This window comes from Vicugna pacos, chromosome 10, assembly GCF_048564905.1.
Source record: "Vicugna pacos chromosome 10, VicPac4, whole genome shotgun sequence".
Classification (NCBI taxonomy): Eukaryota; Metazoa; Chordata; class Mammalia; order Artiodactyla; family Camelidae; genus Vicugna; species Vicugna pacos.
The window spans coordinates 37443974-37471825 of NC_132996.1; the positions used below are offsets into that span (position 1 = coordinate 37443974).

The 27852-nt window shown below is 42.6% G+C and overlaps 1 protein-coding gene across 2 annotated transcripts in view; it reads left to right on the forward strand.

Annotated features, from left to right (window-relative positions):
• INSC (INSC spindle orientation adaptor protein) overlaps positions 1-27852 on the forward strand; it is a 120341-nt gene that overhangs the window by 5515 nt on the left and 86974 nt on the right. The window contains exon 2 of one of the 2 annotated variants that reach the window (XM_031681163.2): positions 25327-25427. In XM_031681163.2, coding sequence (XP_031537023.1) covers positions 25372-25427 — 56 coding nt within the window. In that variant the 5' untranslated portion in view covers positions 25327-25371. Of the gene's footprint in view, positions 1-1623; positions 1732-25326; positions 25428-27852 lie in introns of those variants that run through there. The other variant, XM_072970793.1, reaches the window with a different exon arrangement.

Genomic DNA, 27852 nt, shown 5'->3' on the forward strand with positions numbered 1-27852 from the left:
ACCAGCACATGCTAAAGCACAGAGGTGTTGCCTAGTGTGGTGAGCTTGGGGAATTTTAGGCAATGAGTCTACCAGTCAGTAGGGATGAGAGAGAGATGGGAGACATTATAAAGGGCTATCGGTGGATGTCAGGCCTCGCTGGCTGTGCTGAGGTGTTTGGATTTTTTATCGTGACAGTTATGGGCAGCCGCTGAGGTATTTTAAGCAGTGGAGGGTCATGGTTGGATATGGGCTCACTTATTCATTCAGCAAACATAAAAACAATTTTATATCACCTTCAATTTTGGTGTCATATCAAATTATACAAATTTGCTGATAAAAGAAATTTTTTTTCCCGGCAATATTGATCATTTTTTTAGAAACATTTTTATTGATTTATAATCATTTTACAATATTGTGTCAAATTCCAGGGTAGAGCACAATTTTTCAGTTATACAAGAACATATATATATTCATTGTCACATTTTTTTCTCTGTGAGCTACCATAAGATCCTGTATATATTTCCCTGTGCTAAACAGTATCATCTTGTTTATCTGTTCTATGATTTTGAAATCCCAGTCTATCTCTTCCCACCCCCTGCCCCCTTGGCAACCACAAGTTTGTATTCTATGTCTGTGAGTCTCTTTCTGTTTTGTATTTATGCTTTGTTTGTTTCTTTGTTTGTTTTTAGATTCCACATATGAGCGATCTCATATGGTATTTTTCTTTCTCTTTCTGGCTTACTTCACTTAGAATGACATTCTCCAGGAGCATCCATGTTGCTGCAAATGGTGTTATGTTGTCGGTTTTTATGGCTGAATAGTATTCCATTGTATAAATATACCACATCTTCTTTATCCAGTCATCTGTTGTTGGACATTTAGGTTGTTTCCATGTCTTGGCTATTGTAAATAATGCTGCTATGAACATTGGGGTGCAGGTGTCATCCTGAAGTAGGGTTCCTTCTGGATATATGCCCAGGAGTGGGATTCCTGAGCCATATGGTAAGTCTATTCCTAGTCTAAAAGAAATTCTTTTATCTATGTCCCTTAATTGATTACAAGACACTCCATTTACTTCATTGTTTTTGTTTCTTCTCTCTCCAATAATATAAAAATATCTTATTTTTATTATTTATGTATATTTTAATTACCTATATAATTTATACTTTATTGTTCACTTATAATAATATATTTATGGTTTTATTATGTATATGTATATACATGAATACATATAAAATATACATATTTCTGATCAATTTAGGAGTAAACTGGAGACATGATGCTTCTTTGCCCGTAAATACTTATGTGTGTATTTCTTTAAAACAAGGATATTTTCTTAACACATACAATTCTGTCCCAATAATGTCTCTAAAGCTCTCCTGTCTCCCTTGCCCCATTCATGGTCCAATCCATAGACTGCATTTAGTTGTCATATCTTTTTAGTCTCCTTTAATCCAGAGCAGATCCTCTGCTTTATTTTTTTGAATTTTTAAAATTTTTTTATTGCTTTATCTTTCTTGACCTTTATGTTTTTGAATAGTGCTGGCCAGTAATTATGATGACTAGCCCTCAGTTAGGGTTTATCTGATGGTTCTGCACGATGGGATTCAAGCTGTGCCTGCTGGGCAGGAACTCCACTGCAGGGAGGTCAGCACTGCGCAAGCCCAGGTTGCGGGGACGGTCCCAATGCTGGTGATGGACGCCTTCACCAGTTCCTTCACTGTGAAGTTACTACTTTTCTCAAAATTAGTAAGTAATTTGTGGAGAGATGCCTTGAGGTTATGTAAATATCCAGTTCCTCATCAAAAGTTTACTCACTAATTCTATCATCATTGATACTTTTGAGCCCATCGTTTCTTCTGTATTTATTTTTGGCATTCTACCGTAGGAACGATCTTTCCCCTCTTCTTTTCTCTCTTTCTCTCCCCCTTTCCCTCTTTCTTTCCTTCCTTCTTTCATTACTATGGACTCATGCATTTTTAATTAATTCATATCCAGTCTACCACCATGTCTTGTTGATGTGCTTTTGAAAATCTCTCCCAAATCTGTCACTTCTCTCTGTCTCCACCAGTATCACTCTAGTTCAAGGCCCCATTTTCATCTTTCCGGAGTACTACAAGAGCCTCCTAACTGGTCCACCTAGATCCACGCTGGCTCCCTCCAGTTTGCTCTCACACAGCAGCCAGAGTGCGTTTCAACTCCATTCATGTCATTTCCCTCCTTGAGAGTACTTCAGTTGCTTCCTATTGATCGTAAGGTAAAGACCAACCTCTTTAATAAACCCCAAAGGTCTTGCTTGTCTGACCCCTGCTGCCGTCTCCTACATCCTCCTACCTAGCTCTCCCTTTGCTTTCTCTCCTGGCCTTGTCTTAGTCCCTCGGGCTTGTCAGGCTCCTCCTGCCACTGGGCCTTTGCATTTGCTGCTTCTCTGCTTAGAATGCTCTTCCTTCATGTCTTTACTGACTGAATTCCTACTTATGTCTCAGTTCTCAGCTCACCTGTCACTTCCATGGCCTCCATGATTAGGTCAAATCCCATTTTAAAGGCTTTACAACACCACGTACCTTCTTTAAGACTTCATCGTGGTTGTGATTTTATGTTTATTTGCAGTTATTTCATGATAATTAATGCTTATTTTGCCTCTTTGGTGATGAGTTTTGCTCATTACTTTATCCTAGTAGATAGTGTGTTACTGACACATGCCACAAATATTTGTTTTATGAATGAATGAATGAATGAATGAATGAAGTTTTGTCAGCTGAACAACCAGATAGATGGTGGTACCACTCAGTAGAATAAACATTCTAGGGGAGTATATTTGGGGAGAGAGAGCTGATTCATTTTAGGACATGTTGCATTTGAGGTGCCTTGACAGCCACATGTCTGCCCCCCAAACATCTTACTATTAGATAGTAAGTAACAAATTAGATAGTCATTCAGGAGCTTTGGTGGACTGGTGATAGGTGACATCTAATTCCTGGCTGAGTCTAAGGAGCTCCTAGAGAAAACAGCTAAGTCACATGGCATCCCTGAGCTGTAACCCCCTCTCTGATTTGTAGCAGATACAGGAGATCTGAGGGACCTCCAGGTGGTCCTGACTTCGTTTCTTGGCTGCTCGTATGAAGGATCTTTATAAACATTTATGAAGGCTTCTTGGATCTTGAGAGTTACTTGCATGATTCACATCAGTCAGGACTTGTCAACCTCCTCCCCATCCCTGAGACTGCACTAGACATAGGCCCAAAAGAGAATTCAGAGACCATTTACGAAGCCTAGTGAACTGTCCTTGCAAAGATGCCAGTCACTCTAGGATGGAGAGCCCATTCTGTCACTCCGGCTCACTCACTCTTGCATTCCTCACTCACTGATTCAATATCTATTTCACCTTCACTCAGTCACTTACCCACCAACCCACCCAGCATCCACCTGTCTATCCACAAACAAGAGTTTATGTTGGATCTGTAGCAGGACTCAAGGCTGCTGAGTCACCCTGACACCCTGTCTCCTTCATCCCTCTTTCATGTGGTCCTCACAGCTCAGGAGCCCATGTGAGGCAACAAACATCATGATAAGGAGACGTCATTGTGCTGGTTGAGGGCCGTCTGTGCTTATTGAGTGTTAACAAGAAGGGAGGGAGACACTAATTACTCCTTTTATTTCACCTTCTGCTTCTCTAGTGTCCTGCCCCTCTTTCAGCGGTGATGAGAAGTTAGGAATTACGCTCCTTGATCAGACAGATAAAAGCTGGTAGCTGGGTTCTGCAGAAGTGTTTGGGGCTCAGGCTCTAAGGAGATAGAGAAACAGAGCTCGCTATAAGCCCCACCGTGGAAAAGAGGATGCTTTTGTTTTCTTCTTCATTTTCTACCAGGATTGCCCTTTTAACCCTGTGGAATTTGCAGAGAGGCTAGGGAGAGGGGGAGGGACAGTGGGATTTAAAATGTGGCATTTAGAAAGCAAGCAGTAGACTAATCTTGGCCCCGCCTCTCCAGAAGCTGCTGTTTCAGTTCTCTGAGGTTTGTCATTTACAAAGAGCCCCCTTGAATGTGTGCTGTCCATCTGCTGTGACATTGGACAGGGCTGGGGCTGACCAGACATAGGACAATGGCTGTCACGTCAGATAGAGAGTATCTTGGAAAAATGCCCGAAGGTGCCAAGGATCTGAGTTACAGACTCATTCACTCATTCCCTCCCTCATTCATTCTTTCCAACCACTATCTACTTAGTACCTATTCTGTGCCAGGCATTGTTCTAGACACTGGAGATGCAGCAGTGAGCAAAACACCTGCCTGTGTAGAATTTGCTTTCTGCTGTGGGGAGACAGACAGTAAACAGGTTGATGTATGCAAAATAGTGCTGAGAGCTGTGGAAAAATATCAAGAATGGTGAGGGGGTTCCAAGAGTGGGAGGGGACTTGTATGTTTATACCAGGTCAAGAGATTCTCTCTGACATGCAGATATTTAAACAGAGGCCAGGAAGCAGTGAAAGGGCAACACTATGTGAATATTAACGGGAGGAGCAGTCAGCATCTCAGTATTCTAGGTGCCCTGTAGTCTGGGAAGGTCAGAGTAAGCTTCCAGGAAGAGGCTACATTTAAGTTGAATCTTGACACATGGGGACAAATCAGTGCTGAAGAATAGCAGGGAACTTGCTCTGAAGCATGAACATACAGGACGTGTTGAGGAGGACAGTTTGGTAAGGCCGCAAGAGGCGGGGAGGCTGGAAAAGCATCTGGAGAGTCATGAATGCCAGGTTACAGAGTTCAGACCTAAGTTGAGAGACATCAGGGAGACAGATTTTCAAGGAGATGTTACAATGAGAGCTGTGTTTTAAGAGGCTGAAATTAACATCAGAATGGGCTGGGAGCTGGGAGGTCAGCAAGAAGACAATTGCCTTGTGTAAGCCTTCTTGGCCTTATGGCCAGCAAGGCCCCTGAGGTTGGGGGGAATGTTGGAGTGGCCCCCAGAAGCACCACAGGCCGGGATGCGGTGATGTGGGGCTAATAATGGCTAACAGAAGCAGCAGGTGATCTGAGTGGCTGCCACTGGTTCATACCCCAGATGTCTCCTGTAACTTGAAGCTGTATCTGAGCAAAGAGCACAGAGCAGCCAGGGTTCTGGGCAGAGCAGACTGGAGAAAAGAGCTTTGGGTCTGATCTCTGGCCATGAATGACTCTTTTAGAAGCTTTAGGGAGGAGGGCGTGATCCTTGGATTGTAGGAATATTAGATTCAGAAGGGAGCTTATCGAATACAGCTCTCTCTTCTCACAGATGGGAAATTGGAAGCCCAGAAAAGGGGCATAAATTGTCCAAGGCCATATAGAACCCATGTGGCAGAGAAAGGTCAAGCATCTTATCTGAACTCATCTTGGAGGAATTACTACGTTTTATTTAATTATAGCTTTATATATCTCTTTCAGTGGAAGAGGAAATTCTAAGAAAGAGGAAATCATTTTATGCATCTACTTCTCTGTCATCTGGCTCCAGCCCGACACAAAGCAGATGCTCTCCTGACCTGGACCAAGGCTGCTGTTAGCCTGGTGTCGGAGTGGGCCAGATGTGGGCACAGAAAGAGCTGCCTGTGGGTGGGGGGAGCCCTGGCTCACTCATGTGGCTTGGCCTGCAACCATTTCTACATCAGTTATACTCACAGCCCTTGCCAAGGGGCCATGGATGTGAGGGAGTAATGGGGGCTGCTGTCACAAGGGTACCTGCTGATACGGAGAGGTGACAAGTGTGCTGAGGGGCCAGGTGTCCTGGGCCTGAGGCCACTGCAAGAGAAAAAGGCCCTGCCTGGCTTGAGAGAGCAGCCCATGGGGGGCTTCATGGCCTCTAGGAGGACACCTGGATGCATATTTGGGGTGTAAGTCCTGTGCTTGGTCTGGCCTGAGGCTGGGCCCCTAGGGATGTCACCAAACCCACTCACCTGCTGTTCCAAGGAGCTGAAGGCCACATTTTAAAGAACATGTCCTGTCTTCTCCTCACAGCACGCAGAAGCCTGTGACTTAATGACAAGATTTCAGATAGAACTGTCCTTTGATGTGCCTCCCTCCTCACATTCAGGGCCCTAGAGGGAGGGCTGAGTTGGAGACAGTTTCCTGGAAAGTCAGAGGGATTTGAGCTGTAGCTTCTGCCAGCCAGGACCCCAGGGTCTGCGTCGGTGCTGGAGGAGCAATTGGTTCTTAAGCTCTTGGTCAACACATTCTGTTTGTCTTGTACAACAGTGTTGGCAGAGAGATTTCTACACAAAGGGGAGCAAGTTATACACATCAGCAAACTGAACCTGTAGACACTGGAAAATAAGTGCCCAACTTTGGCACCTATCAGTGAATGTCCTGGGAAGGCAGTGGTGTCTTCTTTAGGTGTGGGGTCATCATGCTTTCGAAGGTGCATCATAGAGTTGGCCAGGTTTTGGGCAGAACTGGAGAGGAGGGGAAGAAAGAACTTGGATTCTAGTCTGGGTTTAGCCACAAATTCGCTCTGTGACTTTGGCCAGATATTTGCCTTCTCTGAATCTTAGTTTCCTTTTGCATAAACCATAGGATTGGAAGAGACAATTCCTGAAGACCTGTCCTATAACACTCCAGGTTTCTTACATAATGCTAACAGGAGTTTTGTTTAAGACCCTAACTTCCAGATTTTTATTCTGGCCCAGGTCTCATTTTTCACTTTGCCCAAAATCCAACCTTTATAGTTTCATTCCTTTGGGTCTTTTAAGAGACTCCTATTTCCATAGACTTATATTGACTAACAAAAATCCCTCTTAATTTTATGATATTCTGTAGTGATACAAAACAGTGTAATCTGCGAATTGTATTTCAGCCTTTACAACAACTGTGCCAGGTCATCACAGGTATATTATTATTTCCAGTTTGCATATGAAAAAGGAGGCATGGAGAGGTTTAAGAACCTTGATGAATTTCACTAAGTTGGTTGTTGGCAGAGCTGAGATGAGGCTGCAGGTTTCTTAGCTGTTGACTTTTATTCTTTTCTTTTTTTTTTTATAATTCCTGTTTCCTTTTTTATTTTTTATTGAGTTATAGTCATTTTACAGTGTTGTGCAATTTCCAGTATAGAGCACAATTTTTCAGTTATACATGAACATACATATATTCATTGTCACATTTTTTTTCTCTGTGAGCTACCACAAGATCTTGTATATATTACCCTGTGCTCTACAGTATAATCTTGTTTATCTATCCTACATATGCCTGTTAGTATCTACAAATTTTGAACTCCCAGTCTGTCCCTTCCCACTCCCCACCTCCTTGGCAGCCACAAGTTTGTATTCTATGTCTATGAGTCTGTTTCTGTTTTATATTTATGTTCATTTTATTTTTTTTTTTAGATTCCACATATAAGCGATCTCATATGGTATTTTTCTTTCTCTTTCTGGCTTACTTCACTTAGAATAACATTCTCCAGGGACATCTATGTTGCTGCAAATGGCATTATGTTGTCGGTTTTTATGGCTGAATAGTATTCCATTGTATAAATATACCACATCTTCTTTTGTTCTTTTGTGCCACCTTTTGACTTTGGAAAGGGGAGTCTAAGGACTGCGTGGGGTGGGGGTCGTGGTGTTCATCAGATGGCAGAACTATCAGGATGACAGCTTCTGCCTCCACATACCTGTACTGCGGAAGGGAGAAGGGTTCTCAGCCTGGGGCAGCCCCAGCCGACCCGGGCACAGCGGCGAGGGGCTGTGCTAGCCCTGTGCCTGGTTATATGAAGGCAGGTCAGGGCAGGAAGCAGGCCCTCTGCAGCAGCTTTCACACAGAAAAGCCTGTGTTCTTGTCGACCACAGACTATCTCAGCCGGGTTGTGGGTATCTGGCCGAGCTCAGGCCTCCTTTTTTTTCCGCTTTTATCCCCTAGCTTTATTGAGCTATAATTTGCATATAGCATTGTATGTTTAAGGTGTACAATGTGATGATTTGATATATATATATTCATTGTGAAATGATTACCCCAAGAAGATTAGTTATGCATCTGTCACCTCACATAGTTACCTTTTTATTTGTGTGGTGAGAATTTTATGGATCTACTTTCTTAGCAACTTTTGAATGTATAATATGATATTGTTAAGTAATAGTCACCATGCTTATATTAATCTCCAGAACTAATTCATCTTATAACTGAAAATGTGTACCCTTGGACCATATCTCCCCATTTTTCCCGACCCTCAGCCCCTGGCAACCACCAGTCCCCTCTGTTTCTATTATGTTCAGACTCCACATATAAGTGAGGTCGTATAGTATTTGTCTTTCTCTGTCTGACTTGTTTCATGTAGCATCATGCCCTCCAAATCTATCCATGTCATTACAAATGGCAAGGTTTCCTTCTTTTTTTTTATGGCTGAACAATATCTTATTGTGGTATATATATATTTTTTTCTTTCTTCTTTTATCCATTCATCCATTGAAGGACATTTAGGCTGTTTCCATGTCTTAGCTATTGTGAACAATGCTGCAAGAAATATGGGGGTGCAGATGCCTCTTTGAGAGAATGATTTCACTTCCTTCTGACATGTACCTAGAAGTGGGCTTGCCATACCACATGATAGTTTAATTTTTAATTTTTTTGGGAAAACTCCATACTGTTTTCCTAGTGTCTGCACCAATTTACATTCCCATCAATAATGCACCGTGGTTCCCTTTTCTCCGCATCCTCACCAGCACTTGCTGTCTCTTGTCTTTTTGAGGATAACCATTCTAACAGGTGTGAGGTGATATCTCATTGTGGTTTTGATTTGCATTTCCAGGTGATTGGTGAATACCTTTCATGTACTTGTTGATCATTTGTATGTCTTCTTTGGGAAAATGTCTATTCAAGCTCTCTGCACATTTTTTTTTCAATTAGATTTTTGTTGTTGTGATTGAGCTGTATGAGCTCCTTATATGTTTTGAATATTAACCCCTTATCGGATATATGGTTTGCAAATATTTTTCACGGTTTCCTGTAGGTTGCCTTTTAATTTGTTGATTATTTCCTTTTCTGTGCAGAAGATTTTTGTTTGATACAGCCCCACTTATTTATTTTTATTTCTGTTGCTTGTGCTTTTGGTGTCATATCCAAAAAGTCTTTGCCAAGACCAATGCCAAGAAACTTTTTTCCTAGGCATTTTAGAGTTTCAGAACTGACATTTAAGTTTTTAATTCATTCTGAGTTAATTTTTATGAGTAGTGGAATGTAGGGGGTTCAGTTTCTTTCTTTTGCATGTGAATACCTAGTTTTCCTAGCACCGTTTATTGAAGACTCTCTTTTCCCCTTTCAGTATTCTTGGCTTCCTTGTCAAATATTAGTTTACCATATATGCAGGCGTTTTTCTTGGCTCTTGATTCTTTTCCCTTGGTCTATGTGTCCGTTTTTATGCTAGTCTGGTTTTAATACTATAGCTCTGTAATTAAGCTGGAAATCAGATAGTATGACACTCTATTTGGGTTCTTATATGGTATCATGTGAATGTTAAGATTATTATTTTTTTATTTCTGTGAAAAATGCCATTAGAATTTTGATAGGGATTACATTGAGTCTGTAGATTGCTTTGGGTAGTGTGGACATTAAAACTATTAATTCTTCTGATCTGTGAATGTGAGCTATCCTTCCACTCATTTGTGTCTTCTTCACTTTCTTTCATCCATGTCTTACAGTTGTCAGTGTACTGATCTTTCACCTCCTTGGTTAAATTTATTCCTAAGTATTTAATTTTTTTGATGCTATTGTAAATAGGATTCTTTCTTTATTTTTCAAATAGTTTGTAGTTAATGCATAAAAATGCAACTGAGTTTTGAACATTGATTTTATATCCCGAAACTGTACTGAATTCATTTATTAAGTCTAACAATTTTTTGGTGGAGATTTTAGGGTTTTCTATATATAAGATTATGTCATCTGCAAACAGAGACCGTTTCACTTCTCCTTTCTGATTTGAATGGCTTTTATTTCTTTTTCTTGCTTAATTGTTCCAGCTAGAACTTCTAGTACCATGTTGAATAGAAGAGGTGACACTGGGTGCCCTTGAGTTGTTTTTGACCTCAGAGGAAAAGCTGTCGTTCTTTCACCATTGAATGTGTTGGTAACTGTGGGTTTGTCACGTCTGTGCTTTATTATGCTGAGGTATCTACCTTGTATACTCAATGTGCTGAGAGCTTTTCTTGTGAAAGGGTGTTGAATTTTGTCAAAATTTTTTCCTGCATTTATTTAGAGGATCATTTGATTTTTATCCTCCATTCTATTACTGTGGTGTATCACATTTATTGATTTGTGTATGGTGAACCCTCCTTGCATCCCAGGATAAATCCCACTTGATCATTCAAACTGAATTTAACAGCACATTAAAAGGATCATATACCAGGTCTTCTTAATTAACCTTCCATTTCTCATTTTCAGAAGATTTCTAACGTGCTTGCCCTGGAGATGGGCTGGACTTCTCTGTCTGCAGAAGGAGGCTCTTAGAGCACCCCTCTTAGCTGTTTCTCTCTAGCTCAAACCAGCTCAATCTTTGCCCCTGGGCCAGAGGGAGGCTCAGGGGCCTGGATGTATGGGCAAGAAGGAGCTCTCCCCTAATATACCAGGCAGGAGCAACAGTGGGAATCACCCCTGCCCCCAGTTCACTCTTTGCGTGTGGTTTTGGATACGTGCATGTGTGCTCTCACTCTCTCTCTCCCGTTTCCCCCTCCTCTGTTATTAATCAAGTTTCCACATTTGCTTTGGTCTAGTTTGGAGCCTGTTATTCAATTCTCTAAATTTATTCCAGGGTTGATATCACATTGTATTTAATATTTGAAAATAAGCCTTATTATCTAAAGGAAAAGTCCTCCAACCCCCAATTTCTTTTTCTTTTTCAGGAATAATCTTGGGTGTACATTTCAGATTTAACTCAAGTCCTAGGAAAAAATTTTGTGGGGATTTAATGGAATCTATAGATTAGTATGATGAATTGATAAGTATATGAAATACGTCTTCCTTTATTTTGGTCTTCTTTAGTATCTTTTAATTATATTTTATAATTTTCTCAGGACGGGACTTGCACATTTTAAGATTTATTTCTGCATACCTTATGTATTTTTGTTGTTCTTCTTAATGTCCTCTTTTCTAAATCTCACTTTATTTTTGTGCTAGTGTCTAGGACTATACTTGACTTTTATATATTCACTTTAAGCCGCTTTTCTAAGCCCTTTTATGAATTAAAATAATTTCTTTGTAGATACTTTTGGGCTGCCTACATTGACAATAAGGGTAACTTACTAGTTCATGGTACATTTTTATAGGAATTAGGAAAAGATACCACATCTGGGAAGACGTAGGCCCATGGAGACTTGGCTTGCCAAGTGGACTGCAGATTTGTGTTTGGTGGACTCAGCCCTGTGTAGGGTATGTGGCTGGGTGGACACAGAAGAGGCTGACTTCAGCCTCCACTCACCCCTGGGCTGTGCACAGGCTGATGTGGCAGCCCTGTGGAAAACCCAACAGTGAATAATGACAGTTTTGTTTCTTTCCATTAGCATGCATTTTCTTTCTGCACTAGCTAAGATGTGTAATACAATAATGAATAGAAGTTGGTGGGAGCTGGCATTTTAATTTTGTCTCTGGTTTCACAGGAAATGCTTTCAACATGTCATCATTAAGCATGTTATTCCTGTATATTTTTTTCTTGATAGACGCCCTTTAATCAGTTTAAGGACAGTCTCTTATACTCTTAGTTTGCTAAAAGGTTTTGTTATGAATGACTGTTGAACTTCAGAAAATTATTTTTCTTCATTTATTGAGATGATCATAGGGTTTTTCTTCTTTAACCTATTAATGTAGTGAGTTTCATCATCTCTTTTCTAATGTTAAGAGAACCCTGTATTTTCAGGCTTAACCTACCTTATCCGCGATGTGTTAATCTTTTTATGTACAGCTGGGTTCTGTTTAGTAATATTTTATTTAGTATATTTTTATATATGTATGCATATGAAATTGGCCTATATATTTCCTTTTTGTGTTTTAGTTTCAGCATCAAAATTATGTCAGTCTTATGAAATGAATTGAAGTATGTTTTATTTTATTCTTATTCTCTGGAAGAGCTTGGCAGAGAAAGAGTTATCTTTCCTTTGACTGATAGAAACTTATTTGTGAACTTCTCTGTGCCTGGTATTTTCCTTATGGGAAGATTTTTAACTACTGATTAATTTATTCAGTAGTTATAGATCTATTTCTTCTTGAGTCAATTTTGGTAAATTGTATTTTTCTGAGACCTTAGTTTATTTATAATTTCTAAGATATTGTAGAATATTCTTGTCCATATAATATTATCCATCATAATCTTATTTCTGTTGCTTTTGTAGTAATAGTTTCCTTTTATTACTAATATTGACTATTTTTGTTTCCTGTCTTTTTTCTGATCCTATCAGTGGTTTATCTATTTTATTTGTGTTTTCAAAATCTAACTTCAACTCTTGATCACTTCATTTGTGTTTATGTTTTGTTTTGTGTTTTTGTTGTATTTTGCTTAATGTTTGCTTCTATCTTAATTATTTTTCTTTTGCTACTTTCTTTGAAAGTATATTCTCTTTGGAAAATTTCTTACGTTGTTAGAAGTTTGAATTTCTTCTAATTTTCATCTTTATTTTCTAATTTAAGGCTGCAATTTTTGCTCTTAATGCTACTTATCTGTATACTATGTAGTTTTTATATGTGTGTTTTCATAATCATTCATGTTTATTTTCTAATTTCTGTTACAATTCCTTTTTTGACCTGTAATTTGTATGTTTAAAATATCTAGAGGTATGGAGGTATTTATATAGCGGTAGAGACTGCAATCTGTAGGATACCAATCATTTGAAATTTGCTGAGAATTGCTTTAAGATCTGGTCACTAGTCATTAAAAAAAATAATGACTCATGAATCCTCAAAAACAGTGTGTATTCCTGATAAGTTGAATGCAGTGTTCTATTCATTTTCACGTTTGTTGACTCTATCTTAATTGTGCCATTCAAATCTTCTGTGTCCTCACTGATAATTTTTCTGTTTGAGCTGTCAATCAATGGCAGAATTGTGTCAGAATCTCCACCTGTGATTCTGGATTTGTTCATTTCTCCTTGAAGTTTAATCAGTCTTTACTTTGTGTATCTTAAGACCATACTATTGTTATTAGGAACATCCTTATGGTAATATCTTCTTGATGAGCTGAGCTTTTTATTTTTATGTAATGCATCTCTTCATCTCTATAGTCATTATTGTCTTAAAATTTGTTTTGTATTATATGAATACACTAGCACCAAAATTCTTTAGGTAAGTATTTCTATGGTGTATCATTTATAGCCTTTAACTTTAAGCTGTCTGGGTTCTTTTGTTTTTAGGGATGTTACTTATAGCCAACACATAGCACACTTTCTTTCCTTTCCTCCCTCTCTTTTTCTGTGTGTGTATGTGTGTGTATGGGTGTGTATAAACACATGTTTTATAATCTTGGCTGACAAGTGTCTAGTTTAGTTTATCTCCCTGTACTGTGATTACTATTATTCATTGATACTCCCCTCATCCACATCTCTTTCCTCTTCTGGATATTTTTTTTCTTTATAACTTTTTTTTTTAATCCTTGCATATTTGAAGGGTAATGTCAATTTCTGCCTCTATGTGTATTCTTTAAGTGGGTTACCCTAGATTTTACTGCATTAATAATAACCTAATAAGGCTAAAGTTAATTTACATTTCTATTTTCTTTCTCCCAACTAAAAGAGACACTTTAGTCATCCTCTTCTGAATTTGCATATAATACTTCAGGTTTATCTTTCTTTATCCCACAAATGAGGTTTTATAATTGCTTCTTATAGTCGCAGTTTGTTTGGATTTACTCATCTAGGAACAAGTAAGTTTGCTCATCAGTCTGTCTCATATCTCAAACCTTCCCTCTGGCATTACATTCTTTCTGCCTGAAATACATACTTTAGAATTTCCTTTGGTGTGGAATTTTTACTTGTTTGAAATGTATTTGTTTTAATCTTATTCTTGAAAGAGAGTTTCTCTGGATATAAAAGTTTAAGACAATTATTTTCTGTAATCAGATACTTTTTTCTGTTACCTGCTGACATTCATCATTGTTATTATGTGGTCACCTGTAGATCTAACCTCTCGCTCGCTCGCTCGCTCTGGATGCTTTCAAAATGTTTTCAGTCTTTTGTGTTCTTTACTCTTATGAGTTATCTAGGGCAGGGTCTATCTTGTATATCTTTCCTGCTTGGGATTCATTGGCATTCCTTGGTTTAAAAGTTGTTTTGATTTTCAAAAATTCTGGTAAATTTTTCAGCCACTGTTTTTTTGGGTATCACCTTTTCCTCTATTCTCTCTCTTAATCTTTTTTTTAGAAATCTGATTAAATACTTGTGAGGCTGCCTTACTTTCTAGTCCTTAGCTTTAGTTCTCTCGTATTTTCTATTTGTCTCTCTGGGATGCATTTTAGATCATTTCTTTTGTTGTGTCTTTTAATTATATCAATCCAGTCTTTAGCTGTGATTAATTTGTTCAATGAGTCTTTCATTTTAATTACTATATTTTTAATTTATAGAAGTTTTATTTGGTTCTCTCTAAAATCTACTTGGTAATATTTTATAGCCTCTGTTCCTTGAAAATGTTTCTAAGACACTCTTTTATGTTTTGAAGCTAAGTTCTCTGAGTTCTTTCCCCTCACAGATAATGTGAATTCAGGCTACAAACCTTTATGAAGGTCATATTTTGTTCATTAATTCTCAGGAGAGATTTTACTTCTTTTTAACCCAGCCCCAAAGTTGGGATAGACAGCTTTTCTTGCTCTTCTGTATAGGAGATTTATTTTTCATTCACCATTGCATTGAGTTTCTGGCCTTATGGACAACTACTTTATTGTTTCCCTAGTCCCTGGACCAGGACTTTGTCTTCCCTTCCCCATTCACACATGGAACAGAAGCAGCTTAGGGAAAATAACATTCAGCAGATGTTCTCAGGGCAAAAATTCCAACTCTTGCTTATCATTCCTGGTTCCTGCTTTTGATCTCCTTTTGGCTGAAAAGCCAAATTTTTTACATTTTTGCCAGCTAAGTGATACCTTTTAAAAACGTTAAGAGCATTTTTATCAGTCCTTTAAAATTCTTCTTATGAAGAAGTATTTTAGACTATATGACATACTATATTGCTCCACATAAAATTCCTGTGTGAATTTTCTCTGTAAGAAGAGGACTCAAATACCAATTTAAAAATCAGATTCTAAAAAATAGTAGCATAGTATGAATTTCCTTAAAGAGAGGATACAGTCATTACCCTCACTTAACTTACTAGCTGTGTACATTAGCAAATTATTGAATCTCTCTTGATTTCCATGTCTTTAAAATGGGGATAATAGTAGTACTAATTATTTGGGATTCCTTTGAGAAATAAATTAATTTACTTATATAAAGCACCTAGAAGTATCTTTGAGAGATAGTTATGTGCCAAATACTATATTTTATTAAATTTAAGATGCCACAGATTGTAAGATGCCATGTCACTTCATAAAAAAGAAAAGATGCTTTCAGTTAAACTATAACACAGTACAAAGATACCATTGACTGAAATATACTTCCCAATTTCATATGTTAAAATATGAAAAAATGCATCTTAGAACCATCTAATAATACTAGATTTTTTCCTTTGCCCACTTAAAAAAAATTATTTATTTATTTATTTGTTTGTTTATTTAATTGAAGTATAGTCAGTTAACAATTTTGTGTCAATTTCTTGTGTACAGCAGCATAATGCTTCAGTCATACATGTACATATATATATTCCTTTTCATATTCTTTTTCATGATAGGTTATCACAAGATATTGAATATAGTTCCCTGTGCTATACAGTAGAAACTTGTTTATCTATTATATATATAGTAGTTGGTATCTGCAAATCTTAAACTCCCAATTTATCCCTTCTTACCACCTTCCCCCCTGGTAACTATAAGTTTGTTTTCTTTGTCTGTGAGTCTGTTTCTGTTTTGTAAATAAGTTCATTTGTGTCTTTTTAAAAAAGATTCCACATATAAGTGATATCATATGGCGTTTTTCTTTCTCTTTCTGGCTTCATGTAGTATGACAGTCCCCAGGTCCATCCATGTTGCTGAAAATGGCAATATTTTATTCTTTTTTATGGATGAGTAGTATTCCATTGTGTAAATGTACCACATCTTCTTTATCCAATCACCTGTCAATGGACATTTAGTTACTTCCCTGTCTTGGTTATTGTAAATAGTGCTGCTATGAACACTGGGGTGCATGTATCTTTTCGAATTAGAGTTTCCTCTGGATATATGCCTAGGAGTGGGATTACTGTATCATATCATGAGTCTATTTTTAGTTTTTTGAAGAATCTCTGCTACTGTTTTCCATAATAGCTACACCAAACTACATTCCCATCAAGAGTCAGTTAACAATTTTGTGTCAATTTCTGGTGTACAGCAGCATAACGTTTCAGTCATACATGTACGTACGTATATTCCTTTTCATATTCTTTTTCATGATAAAATAGACTTAATTCCCATTTTATAGCTGAAGAGGCCAAAGGTCAGAGAGGCCTAGTAAGAGGCAAAACTGAGATTGGAATCCCAGTCCTGAACTTTTGGATTTCCATAACCTCATCATGCTACCTTCCAAATGCTACTGAGCAGCCTCCATTTTGGAGGATTTGAGAAGGAAATAAAATCCGAGGAGGCTGGACTGTCATGGTAGTTGATGTAGCACTATTGTCTACTCATGTCTTTATGAAACTGCAAAGTATTGCACAGTTCTCTCTCCTCTGTCCTCTTTCCCAAGGGTATCTAGACCCCCCTCAAACTGGGTCCTCATCATGACTCAGAGAGGGAAGCAGCTTGCCCAGAGTGCCCTCTGAGTGTGATTTATGAAACAGGATGCATCCAAATTTTCACCACATTGGAGCTATTCAATTTTCTCTAATGGCCTTTATCTGAGAGTTATGTCTATTCGTGGCAGCCACGACCAGTAAGTCATTAGCTTAAAGTACACTGATTGTTAATTTTAGCATCCTGGGACCTGGGCCCAGCGACAGAGGACTCTCCTTTTTGCGAGTCGAAGCTAAAGAACATTCGCGCAGTTGGCTAACATTTACATCAGGAAAAGTTAGAAAGTAGGAAGAGATGATTAAAAAGTTAGAGGGTAAGAAGCAGTTGACCAGCTGGACATAGTTCAGGAGGGTCAGAATGGCCTCCATTTGGCTGCCTCCCTACAGCTGGGTACTGCTCGCACCAGAAGAAAAATGGAACCAGTCCTTACATCAAGCACCCATGTGTGCCAGGTACTTCACGTGTGTGATCTCATGGCAGTGCCATGGGGAAGGAACCGTCACTTCCATTTTATTTTTATTATACATGGACCCTGCTTCATAGATAAGGAAACCTAGTACCCAAGTTCGCACAGCTAGTAACTGATGGAGTGGGATCTGAACCTGGGCAGTCTGACTCCAAGTCTGCATTCTTAACCAACAGAGCTCTGGATGGGGTGGCCCAAAGACCCAGCCAAGCCTCCCTTGGGGACTACATGCCACCTAAAAGTCTGGGGCACCATTTTCGCACTTTTGACCCTTAGAAAATGGCCAGCTCAGTGCCCGCTCCCAGATGACAGTAACTGCAGTTTCCTGGTGATGCTCAGGGCTTGGTGCTCCTCTGATGGGCGGCTGGGGTGTCCGAGTCCCAGAGCCGGGGCGGGCCCACCCTGAGACTCAGGCTGGGGGCAGCCATGGCCTTCCTGGCTCCAGGAACCTGGGCCTCCCTGCAGGACTGCTCGCACACTCCTTCGGGGGAGGCTGCTGGGGTTGGCTTTGACAAGTTGAAGCCATTTAGAGGATGGATCAGTTTAGTCAGGGCCTGGGGCACATGGGCCTCATGGGGAGAGCTTGTCTCTGGGCTCCTTTCTCTCCAACCTCTGAGGACTCGTGGGCATCTCTGAGTCAGCCTGCCTGTCACATTCCAGGGCTGAGCTGAATCAGACCAGGAATCCTGGAACTCCCCTGTCCGCTGTCCATCTCCTGTGCTTGGCAATCACAGCAAAGAAGAGAGAACAGGTGTAATTATCCCTGTTTTACAGATGGGGAACTGTGGCACCACAGATTTCCCAGGGCAAATCACCTTGAGCCTGGGTGGGGCTCTCTGGGCTCTTACCAGGCGAAGCCTTCTTTGGCTTTCCCGTGGGAGGAGTTTATGGGAGTGAGGAGACCTGGGTGCAGGTCCCAGGGATAGCTGGGCTTGCTGTGTGACCTGGGGCAAATCTCTTCCCCTCTCTGAATGAGCCTCTCCATCTGTTCATGCTGACCTCTCTGTGCTTCAGTTTCCTCATCTGAAAATTGGGGATAATAATTGTAACTTACTTCAAGGGGTTGTTTTGAAGATTAAATGTAAAGTATTTAGAAAAGTTCCTGACACAGTTAAGTACCCTTAGAACCCGATAAGTACTCCTTCCTCTACTCCTCCTCAATTTTTTGGGTATATTATTATTATTATTATTATTATTATTATTATTATTATTATTATTACAAAGAGGTAATCTCTAAGGCTTCCTTTTAGTTCTAATACTATAAGATTATGATGCGAGCTCCTCCAAGAAGGCTGCCTGGATATTGGCTGGGAGCTATAGTCTTACCTCTGTCAAGTTCATGGACATATTTGAGCAGATGGGATTCCTGTTCCCTTCCAGGTAAGGCCTGGAAAGTAGATGTATCCAGTTGATCAGGTGGAGGTTTGGGACCTTGTCTGTGCTTTGCTGAAACTATTCTAGCTCCAGAATCGAGGAGCAGGGCTGAGGTCTGGTGGGCCCCCTCTACCTGATGCAGTGTCCTTCTGGGCTGTCCAGCTGGGCTTCTCAGCGCCTGAGGGGACAAGGCCTGGCTCTGTGAGCCCTGAGGTCTGTGCTGCCTACGTGCTGGGCTCCGTCGCCTGTCAGCTGCGAGGGGCCGTCGGGGCCTCCCCAAGGGAGCCGGAGCTCTCTATATTTCATGAGGCTCGGTCTGTTCAGCAGGGCTGGGTGGCAGCTTGCTTGGTTTCTTGTGCCTCCCCTGGGAATGAGGGTTCTTAAAAGTATCTGATTGCTGCAGGAGGCTGGCCACCACAGCTAGCAATACTGAAGTATCTCTGATGACTGTTACCACCTGTGGGAGACATGTCACACAGAGGGCCCAAGTGGGTGGGAGGAGGGGGCCCCTTGTCGTTACTGCGCAGAGTTCATGGCATCCCTCCTTTCCATGCCCAGGTGCCCACCTCCCCAGCCTCGGGGCTTTCAGGGTCCCCTGGGAGCTTGTATTTCTCTTAAATGAACTCCTGCTGCTGGTCTCACTCCTTGGAGTCCATCCACTCCACTGGTCCCCATGGGAGCGGAAATTCTACTCTGATCATTTCACTCTCTGCTCAAACACCTTCAGTGGCTCCCACCATCCATAGGCTGGAATCTAGAGTCAGTTCCTTTCATGTGCCTGATTATAGGTGCTCCTTCCTTCCAGTCCCCTTGGAGAGATCTGGGTGCCTAATACCCGCTGCATTTTCTGGTCTCCTTGCCATGGCTCACATTGCTCTCTTGACACTGAATGTCCTTGTCCCATCATCACCTGGCAAAACGCCACCCTGCCTTTAAGACTCAGCTCAGATGTCACCTCCTCTAAGAAGTGTGGCTTATTCCCCCAGCTGAAAGGTGACCACTCCTTTTTCTGCTTTCCCATGCCACTGGGATTGCTTCCTCTAAACTCCACCACCAGCCCTGGAGGCCCCAGCCTTCTAGAAACACTTGCAGTTTTGTAACTGTACCATGCTCATGACTCTGTGCCTTTCACACGCCCTTCCCTCTGCCTGCACATTCTTTCTTCCCTCCCCTTCTCCTTCCCTTATTCCCACATTCTTCTTTCTGCTTTGGGGTCATGTCCTGAGAAACTTTCCATGACCCCTTCTACTCACCTTCCATTCTCACCTACTACTGCCTGGAAGCCCTCTGGACCTCCCTTAGCATCCCCTTGGTTACCTGTTATTGTAGTTTTCATGCAGCATTGGGACCGCCTCTTGGTCTGTCTGTCTGTCTCAAGCACCTCATGAGCACAGGCTGTGGGTAGGGAGGGAGGCTGCCCAGCTGGGTCGCACCAGGCTGTGAGGACTGCACGAACTCAGGAGGGACAGGTGGCTCTGCTGGGTGAATGTTAGGTTGCAGAGCCCTTTCCATGCAGTGTGTGTGGTTGCAAAAGGCCCTTGCCTCACTGAATTCTCATAACAACCCAGTAAAAGTAGGTGCCTTCCTTTCTGTCTCCCGTCTCCCATTTATCAGCGAGAAGAAAGCTGAGGTTCCTTCAATAAGGACCCACCCAGTCGATCAGCAAGTGTTAATTGATTTGGTCGTTAAGCACTGGGCCGTGTTTTGGGAAGGGGTGGTGGGGAATTGGAGGAGATGCAACAGTGAGCAGGTCAGACCTAGTCCCCGACCCTGGGATCCTCTAGGGAAAAAGATGTTAAACTACCAGTTTCACAGCTAATTGTTTAATTACAATTGTGATTAACTCTACCGAGGAGAAATAATGAGGGGGTAGGGACATCATATAATGAGGGACTTGACTGGATCCCTAGGTCCCTGCCTCTCCTGCCCTCCCTCCCCCCCGCTCCTGCTCCTCTCTCTACTGCTGCGGCTGGAGTTTAACTGCTTCCCACAGTGTTTACTGTCCTGCTCCTGTTGACAGCCCTAATGGGTTCTGCAGATTAAACAGTCCCAGCCCTGCCTAGAGCTGCACTCGGATTGGCCCATTAGACAAGAGCAGAAGCTGCCCTTGCTTCTGGTTCTAATTGAATAATTTACTGTAAATAGCCTCTGTTTCCTCCAGAGCCCAAGCTGGCTCCTTAGCCAAATGGAGGTGAGCAAGGGCTGCCTCTGATGGGATGCAGGATCAGAAATGAGCTCTCCAGACGAGCAGTTGTCCTAGTAGGTGTTGATTAAAGCAGAGACATGTAAGGCTTCAAGTCCTTCTTACAAACTAGCCACTCCTGGCTGGGGAGAAACAGCCAAGAGCCCTGCAGAACCCTGGCTGCAGGCTGCAGGGTGGGGTTTCTAATGAATTAGGAAGGCCCCTGGGCAGAGGGGTGGAGGTGATGGAGTTTCCTCTTTCTTGCTCACTCCTGCCCGAGTCCTTTTCACTTCTCTCATGGGCAAGTAGCATCTCTGCCCTGAGATATATTTTTCTACTCTTCCTTCCATGAGGAAAGATACTCCCTTTGAGGCTACCACGTGCCAAACTCAGGATATTTTATTTTGAATTATGTTGTGTTATATTATGTTATCCATTGAGGAGTTTTATGAGTGATCTCATTTGATCTTCATGAGGCTTCTGGGAGGCAGGTATAATTGAGGAAGCCACATTCATGTGGGTTGATGCTTTGCCCGAGATCATGTACTCAGGCATAGAATCAGGATTTGAATCCAGATCTAACAGACTCCAAAATTCAAGTTCCTTCTGCAACACCAGTGAGGACAGATGGTGTGGGGCAAAGGGCTTACCTTGAATCCATTCTTGGTTTTCTTACATGCTGTGCAGCTTTGGAGGGGTTCTGCTCTGACTCTGTTAACAGGATGAGTCTGGCTTAAGGCAATGGGAGAGGGTAGCCACTCAGCAGGCCGTGGGGGCCTCCTTGAGGACTGCACGCTTGACACAGGTCTCTGCACAGGTAGGCTTTAGCTGGGGCTGGTTTCCCATCCCCTGATCTCTTTAGGACCTGTAACTCAAATCCTGTGACTTACAGAAGGAACCAACCAGTGAGAAACAGAGATGCGCCCACCCTCTATGTCCTTCTTTCTCCAGTGATTTGGGGGCAGCGTTGGGCTGCTTCATTTTCCCGAGGACTCATCTGCTCTCTGGCGTGTCATTGAGGGCTGACACTGGATGAAGCAGGGGGACTCACAGTTTGGGAGGTGGGAGCAGTGAGAGGCGCTGATGAGACGGAAGAGGGCTTGGTTGTCTGTGAAGCGTGGGGGCCCAGTGCCGCCCCCGTGGAAAGAAGTCAGGCTTCCTGGTAGCAAATGCTGGACCTGTGTCACTTTTGTTGCTCTCATTATCTCCACCTGCTCCAGCACCTCCCCTCCGCTCTTACCATAAAACCTGCATACTGTTCCTCTGTCACCCAACGGCTGTGTGAGCTGGGGCAGTGCATGCACTTCCACTGAGTATCAGAGGTCTTGTCTGTAACAAGGGGATGGTGATGGTATTGAATGAGTTAACACTAGACGAAGCATTTAGAACAATGCTTGGCATGTAATACACACTCAAAAAAATACTAGCAATTATTTTTATTATTATTATTATTAGCACTTTACAAACATCAGCTGAGTTAACTCTTGACATTTCGTATCTCGCCCTTCAGATATTCTCTCCTACCTGTGAATGTGAGCTGAGGCTTTTCTGAGAGCCAGTCTGATTCACAATCCCAGCTTCGACATGTAGGCGCCCAGTCCCACACTGAGCAAGATGCGGTTTCAGACATCAAGGAGCTTGTCCCATTGAGGGAAAGAGGCGGGCATGAATAATACAGCCCGTGCACAGGGCAGTGATGCCCATGCAGCCCAGATGTCCCCGAGTGGCCTCCCCAGCCTCTGGGAACACATGCAATCACACGAACCTAGGTTTTGTTAGCAGGTGGCCTCCTCTGGCCTCACTGCTGGGGAGCTGGGGATGGAGTGGAGGAGCGAGGCCATATCAGCCAGGCTCTTAAACAAAATCCAGATATATTCGGTGTACTGCCTCCCCCTCAGCTAAAAGCCCAGTGGTCACTAATGAAAAGGGAGAAGATGGTTTGAGTATGACTTGTCCCTGCTGGGCTCCAGCTGGCTTCTGTTGGAAGGGCTCAGATCAGTAATTAGGAATTATTCTGGGATTCTGTGGTCACCAAGCTATGTTTCTGGAATCTGCCTCTTGGAAATTCAGAACATTCTCCTGCATTCAGGCTTCTGCTCTTGACAGCTCACTCTTTCTCGGGGTCCCTCAGATACGACTTTTTCAGATTCAGAAGGTCCCCCAGTATTCTAGGCTGTGCTCACAAAATTCTAACTGATTCACACTCAAAAGAGCTTTGGAGCTTCCTGTATCCTTACACTTTCCTTGCTGTCACCTGCCTTAAGCTTTAACTCCTTCTTCATTGTTTTTACTCTGCCCACTTCCTTCACCATGATGAAAAGATGATGAAGATGGAGCAAAAATAAGATCTGCTTGCTCACTGCTCCCTGATCACATCAGAGCATTCACCGTGAGAAGTCGGTATTTCCCTTTTTGGTTCTTTCGTCAAACCTGTTGAATAGGGAACAGATACCTCATTTTGTTGCTTCCAGCTTTTTTCTTTTATGCCCTTTTCTTTTCAGGCTGCTGACTCACTGCATTCCAGAAATATACCTTCTCAATAATGAAAATAATGAAAGTAATAAAAATCGTGCTACTCCTGATGATAATGCAGCCTCGTGGAGCAGTGTTATTGTGCTGGCTGCTTTATACGCTTTATCTAATTTTCCACATCTCCTCCAGCAACGCTGACCATGGGGCTGAACACACCACAGACTCTCAGCGCATAATAATGACTATTTATTTAGCTCTTGCCCTGGCCTGACCCTTCTACATTCCTTATCTTGTGTCATTGTTATGATAGCCCTCTGTAAAGTAGATATTATTATTCTCAGTTGCAGGTGAAGAATTAGGGCTCAACATAATGTATTAAACAGTCATCTCACTCATTATCTCTATAGACATATCAAGTGTTTGCTAAGTGCTCAGCCCTTGAAACCAAGTGGTCCCTGCCCTCCTGGATCTCACAGTCTAGTGGGGCCCACAGACCAGGGAGCAAGCAGTAGCAATGAGTCTCTGGAATTTTCTAAAGCCCTCGTTTATCCTGGGCTCCTGCCTCCCTATAATTTTCAGATTCACTCTTTTTTTTTCTCCCCCAAGCAGCCTAAGGGATACTTTCTGTCCAGCCACATCTCTATTAATTAAAGTCCTCCTCTGTTCTTTTCTCTTAAGGGTCACTTGTAATCACAGTGTAAGAGCTGAATGTTTCTAGACTTGTCTAGCTGCCCTCCTCAGCTATCTCCTCCCACAAGTTCATACTTGTGTGTTCTCTGAATGTCTTGAAATCTGCTGTCCTCGAGCCCAGGACATGACAGGTGAGACAGTCAGCCCTCTCCTTCTATTGCTTTGCTCAAGTGAAGGTGACAGACTCTCCATTCTCCTCAGTGAGGGCTTCTTCCTTGGCTTGGAGAAGGAGGTGGCAGAGAGGGAGGCATGGGGAAAGGACGGAAAGGTGGGAGACAAACAGGGGGCAGCTGATTTTATGGAGGAAGGGGGACACTGTTGTCTTGGTCTAACCTGTGAGGCACAGGCAACCCAGGTGGGTCCTCAGTGCTGGGATGAGAGGCCCCTGGAACTGAGGTCACCTTTATCAGTCAGGCTGCTCTGGGGAGTACAGAACCAAAATCCTCACTGCAACAAGAACATTATTATCTTACATACCAGGAAGCCCAGAGGCGGGCTGAACTCGGGTTGGTTGATTCAGTCACTCAGTGGTCAAGGACCCAGGCTTTTTCCCTCTGTGTGCCTGCTTTCTACTCCAGCTAGGTCCTCTCTTGGTTGCAAGATGGTCGCCAGCAGCAGTGGAGGGATGTGTTTCCTTGTTCAGGTCCAATGGGAGAGATGCTGTCTCACCCTGTGGCTTGTGGAGAAAGAAAACTTTTCCTAGAAGCAATCCTGTCACGGCTCATTGGCTTGAATTGCATCACATGTCTATTCCTGAAACATTTCCTGGCAGTTTGGGTGAAATTACATCATCTAAAATGGAATGGATCTGGGGAAGCAACCGCCATGCCCATTACAGTTCACATTTCCCAGGCATAATCAACGTGAAGAAAGCAGTGCTGTGGCAGTAGACAGTTAGGGAATTAGCATGTGGAGTTTCTAGGTTTATCTAATAAATGCAGGATGCCCAGTAAAATGTGAATTTCAGATAAACCAGATTCTTTTCAAGTATAAGTATATCCCATGCAATGCTTGCTGGTCTGTGTGTCCTGGTATTTGGTACAAAGCAAAACAGGCTAAGTAAGTGTTTGGCAATGAGACAAAAGAGGACTGTAGAGGTCATAGCGGGCTAGGGACTTAGAACTGAGATCAGATCTGAGTCCTGCATTGCTTGTGTGGGGACAGTGAAGTATAAACTGGTCCAAGCAACAGAGGAAGGCCAGGGGGGCCTTCCCTCAGCACATGAGCTGACTCCCTGTGACCAGGATTCAGGAGAGAAAATGATTGCGCCTCCTTGCTTGGGGGCCCTCATTGACCCCATCCTGCCCTCTCTTTCCAGGGCCCTGACCGCTGTGGGCAGGCGTTGCTGCAGATTGGCATCAACATGATGGCGCTGCCTGGAGGCCGCCACCTGGACTCCATCCCCATGTCGGGCCAGCGGTAAGTCCTACCGCTGTGTCTCAGGGCCAGGCCTGCCCTGCTGGACTCTGGCTGAGGCCCAACCTCCGGATCCTAAGGCTGCAGGTGGCCCCATCTCTCTGTGCACTGGGCTGGGGGCAGGATGGGAGGAATCTTAGGATAAAGTAGCAGGGATGCCATGTTCACTCAGTAAATATAAATGGAACTGGGCCCTGGGGCATTGAGGAGTCAGCCACATTCTGCCACCAAGGAGCTACAGTTTAAGATCCAGGCAGACAATAAAGAAAAGAGTCAAGCGGGATGTGCTGCTAAGATAGGGAACCCCCGAGGAGGCTCCTGATCCCACCTTGACTGGGAGGCTGGAGCTGCTGAAGGAAGCTGCCTCCCGGGAAGGGATCAGTCTATCCTTAGGTGTCTCTCTCTCAGGGCACCAGGGAGAGAAGTAGGCATGGAACTGATCTTTAGAAACACTTGCTGCCCTGAGCTGGCAGTGTGGGGATGGGGAGGGAGAGATACACTGAGCAGCAGGTGTGGCCTGGATGATGAGCTGAGAAGGATGGACCCTGGGGGCTCCAGGGTGGAAGGGATGAGGGAGTAGGTGTAGCTCTGACTGGTTGGTCCTGGAGACCCGACCAGAAGCAGAGTGTTTAGTAGTGTTTCATTTTCTATGTTAGGTCTATCACCAACGTTTAATCTTTACTCTGTCCTTAACCCCCTACGTGAATTACAGGGGGTCTCAATTTATTTACATTATGCATTTCTATGTTGTTTGGGTTTTGAAGGTTTTGGGGGGGAGACTATGTGTTGATTTTAAAATCAGAAAGATTTATTAAATATGTGCTATAAGTTACTGGAACCGGGTTAATCTCTATGATAGCATCTGTCTGCTCCCCCAGAGCCATTGTTATGAAGGGGTTTAAGAATACGACATACTGGTGCACGTGACTGAGGGCTGGGAACACTGTCAGAAATGTAGTTAAGAACTTCCCGTGTGGCCTGACACTGAGGATAAGGGACCCTGTGGAGGCCCAAATGTGTTTCCATGAGGACTCCGAGGAAGCGCCGAGAGATGGTGAGATGCGCCTGTGAGGGTGCGTGTGTGTTCTCAGACTGGGACTTGGCTCTTACCTTCATGATCTGAGCAAGCGCCGTCAGCTTTGCACACATGACTGCCTGGCTTCAACGTCAGGCTCTACCTCTGACTAGTTGTGTGGCCTTGTGCAAATTCCTCAACCCCATCAGCTCCTTGGTCCCCCATGTATAGAATGGGGGTAATAGCCTGCATCATAGGGTTGAAGTGCGGATTAAATGAGTTAATAATATATGCAAAGTGTCTTCCTTGCAGTGAGCACTACGTTAGGGGGGCCCTTGTTTATCGAGTGTCCCCATGTGTCAGAGGCCAGCCATGACTCTTCACATAGGTGATCTTCTAGGAGTCCCTCCCTTCCATTTCTCCCTTTATGTCTGTTAGTATTTGTTTTACATATTTAGGTGCTCCTACATTGGGTGCACATATGTTAACGAGTGTAACAGCTTCATCTTATATTGTTCCTTTGATCATTGTAATATTGTCCTTCTTTTTCTTTCTTTATGGCCTTTGTTTTAAATTCTATTTTGTCTGATATGAGTATTGCTGCCCCCACTTTCTTGTCATTTCCACTTGCAGGAAATATCTGCTTCTATCCCCTCACTTTCAGCCTATGGGTGTCTTGGAAGTCCTTCCCTGGACACCCAGGTGACCTCATTGAGAAAATAAGAAATCATAGACAGACATTCCCAACAGCCTAATATTTTATAATCAGAAAAAAAGTGGATCTTCTGGAAGAGGAATCTTAGTCTTTCCATCTCCCATCCTGCCCAGGCAGTAGGCTGGAAACTGTGTACCCAGCTGGGCAGCAGCAGCTGTGGCAATAAGGCTTTGGGACCCTCCGCAGAACTGATGTGTTCTGGGATGGTTAGACCAGAGCCTGTGCTGGGCATGGGGAAGCAGTTTAGAACAGCAGTTAGGAGTTGGGACCACCCCCCCACTCCCCTGCAACTTATTCTTGGTCCTGCTATTTGCTATTTATTAGCTGTAACCTTGGGTTTTAGTTTATTGATCTAAGAAATGGAGATATTTATACTTACATCATTGGGTTGGTGTGAAAATTTAAGATAATATATATAAAGCACCTGCCCGGCAGGAACTGCTCAATCAATGTTAACGTCTTTAGATAAAAAATAAGCCCCCCAGAGTAGAGGAGATGGGGCCGAGAGAGATCACACCCTGGCACTCCTTCAGCCCTTGGGAACCAGTGATCTCTCTCTTCCAAGCTCCTCAGAAGTTTTCAGGATAAAAGAAAATTAAATGACATAAACATGATTTAGAAATCAGATTATTATTCTTTAGGCTTTCTAGCCGATGTTGTCAGCAAATACCTTGGGAGGAAAACCCCAGACTGATGTG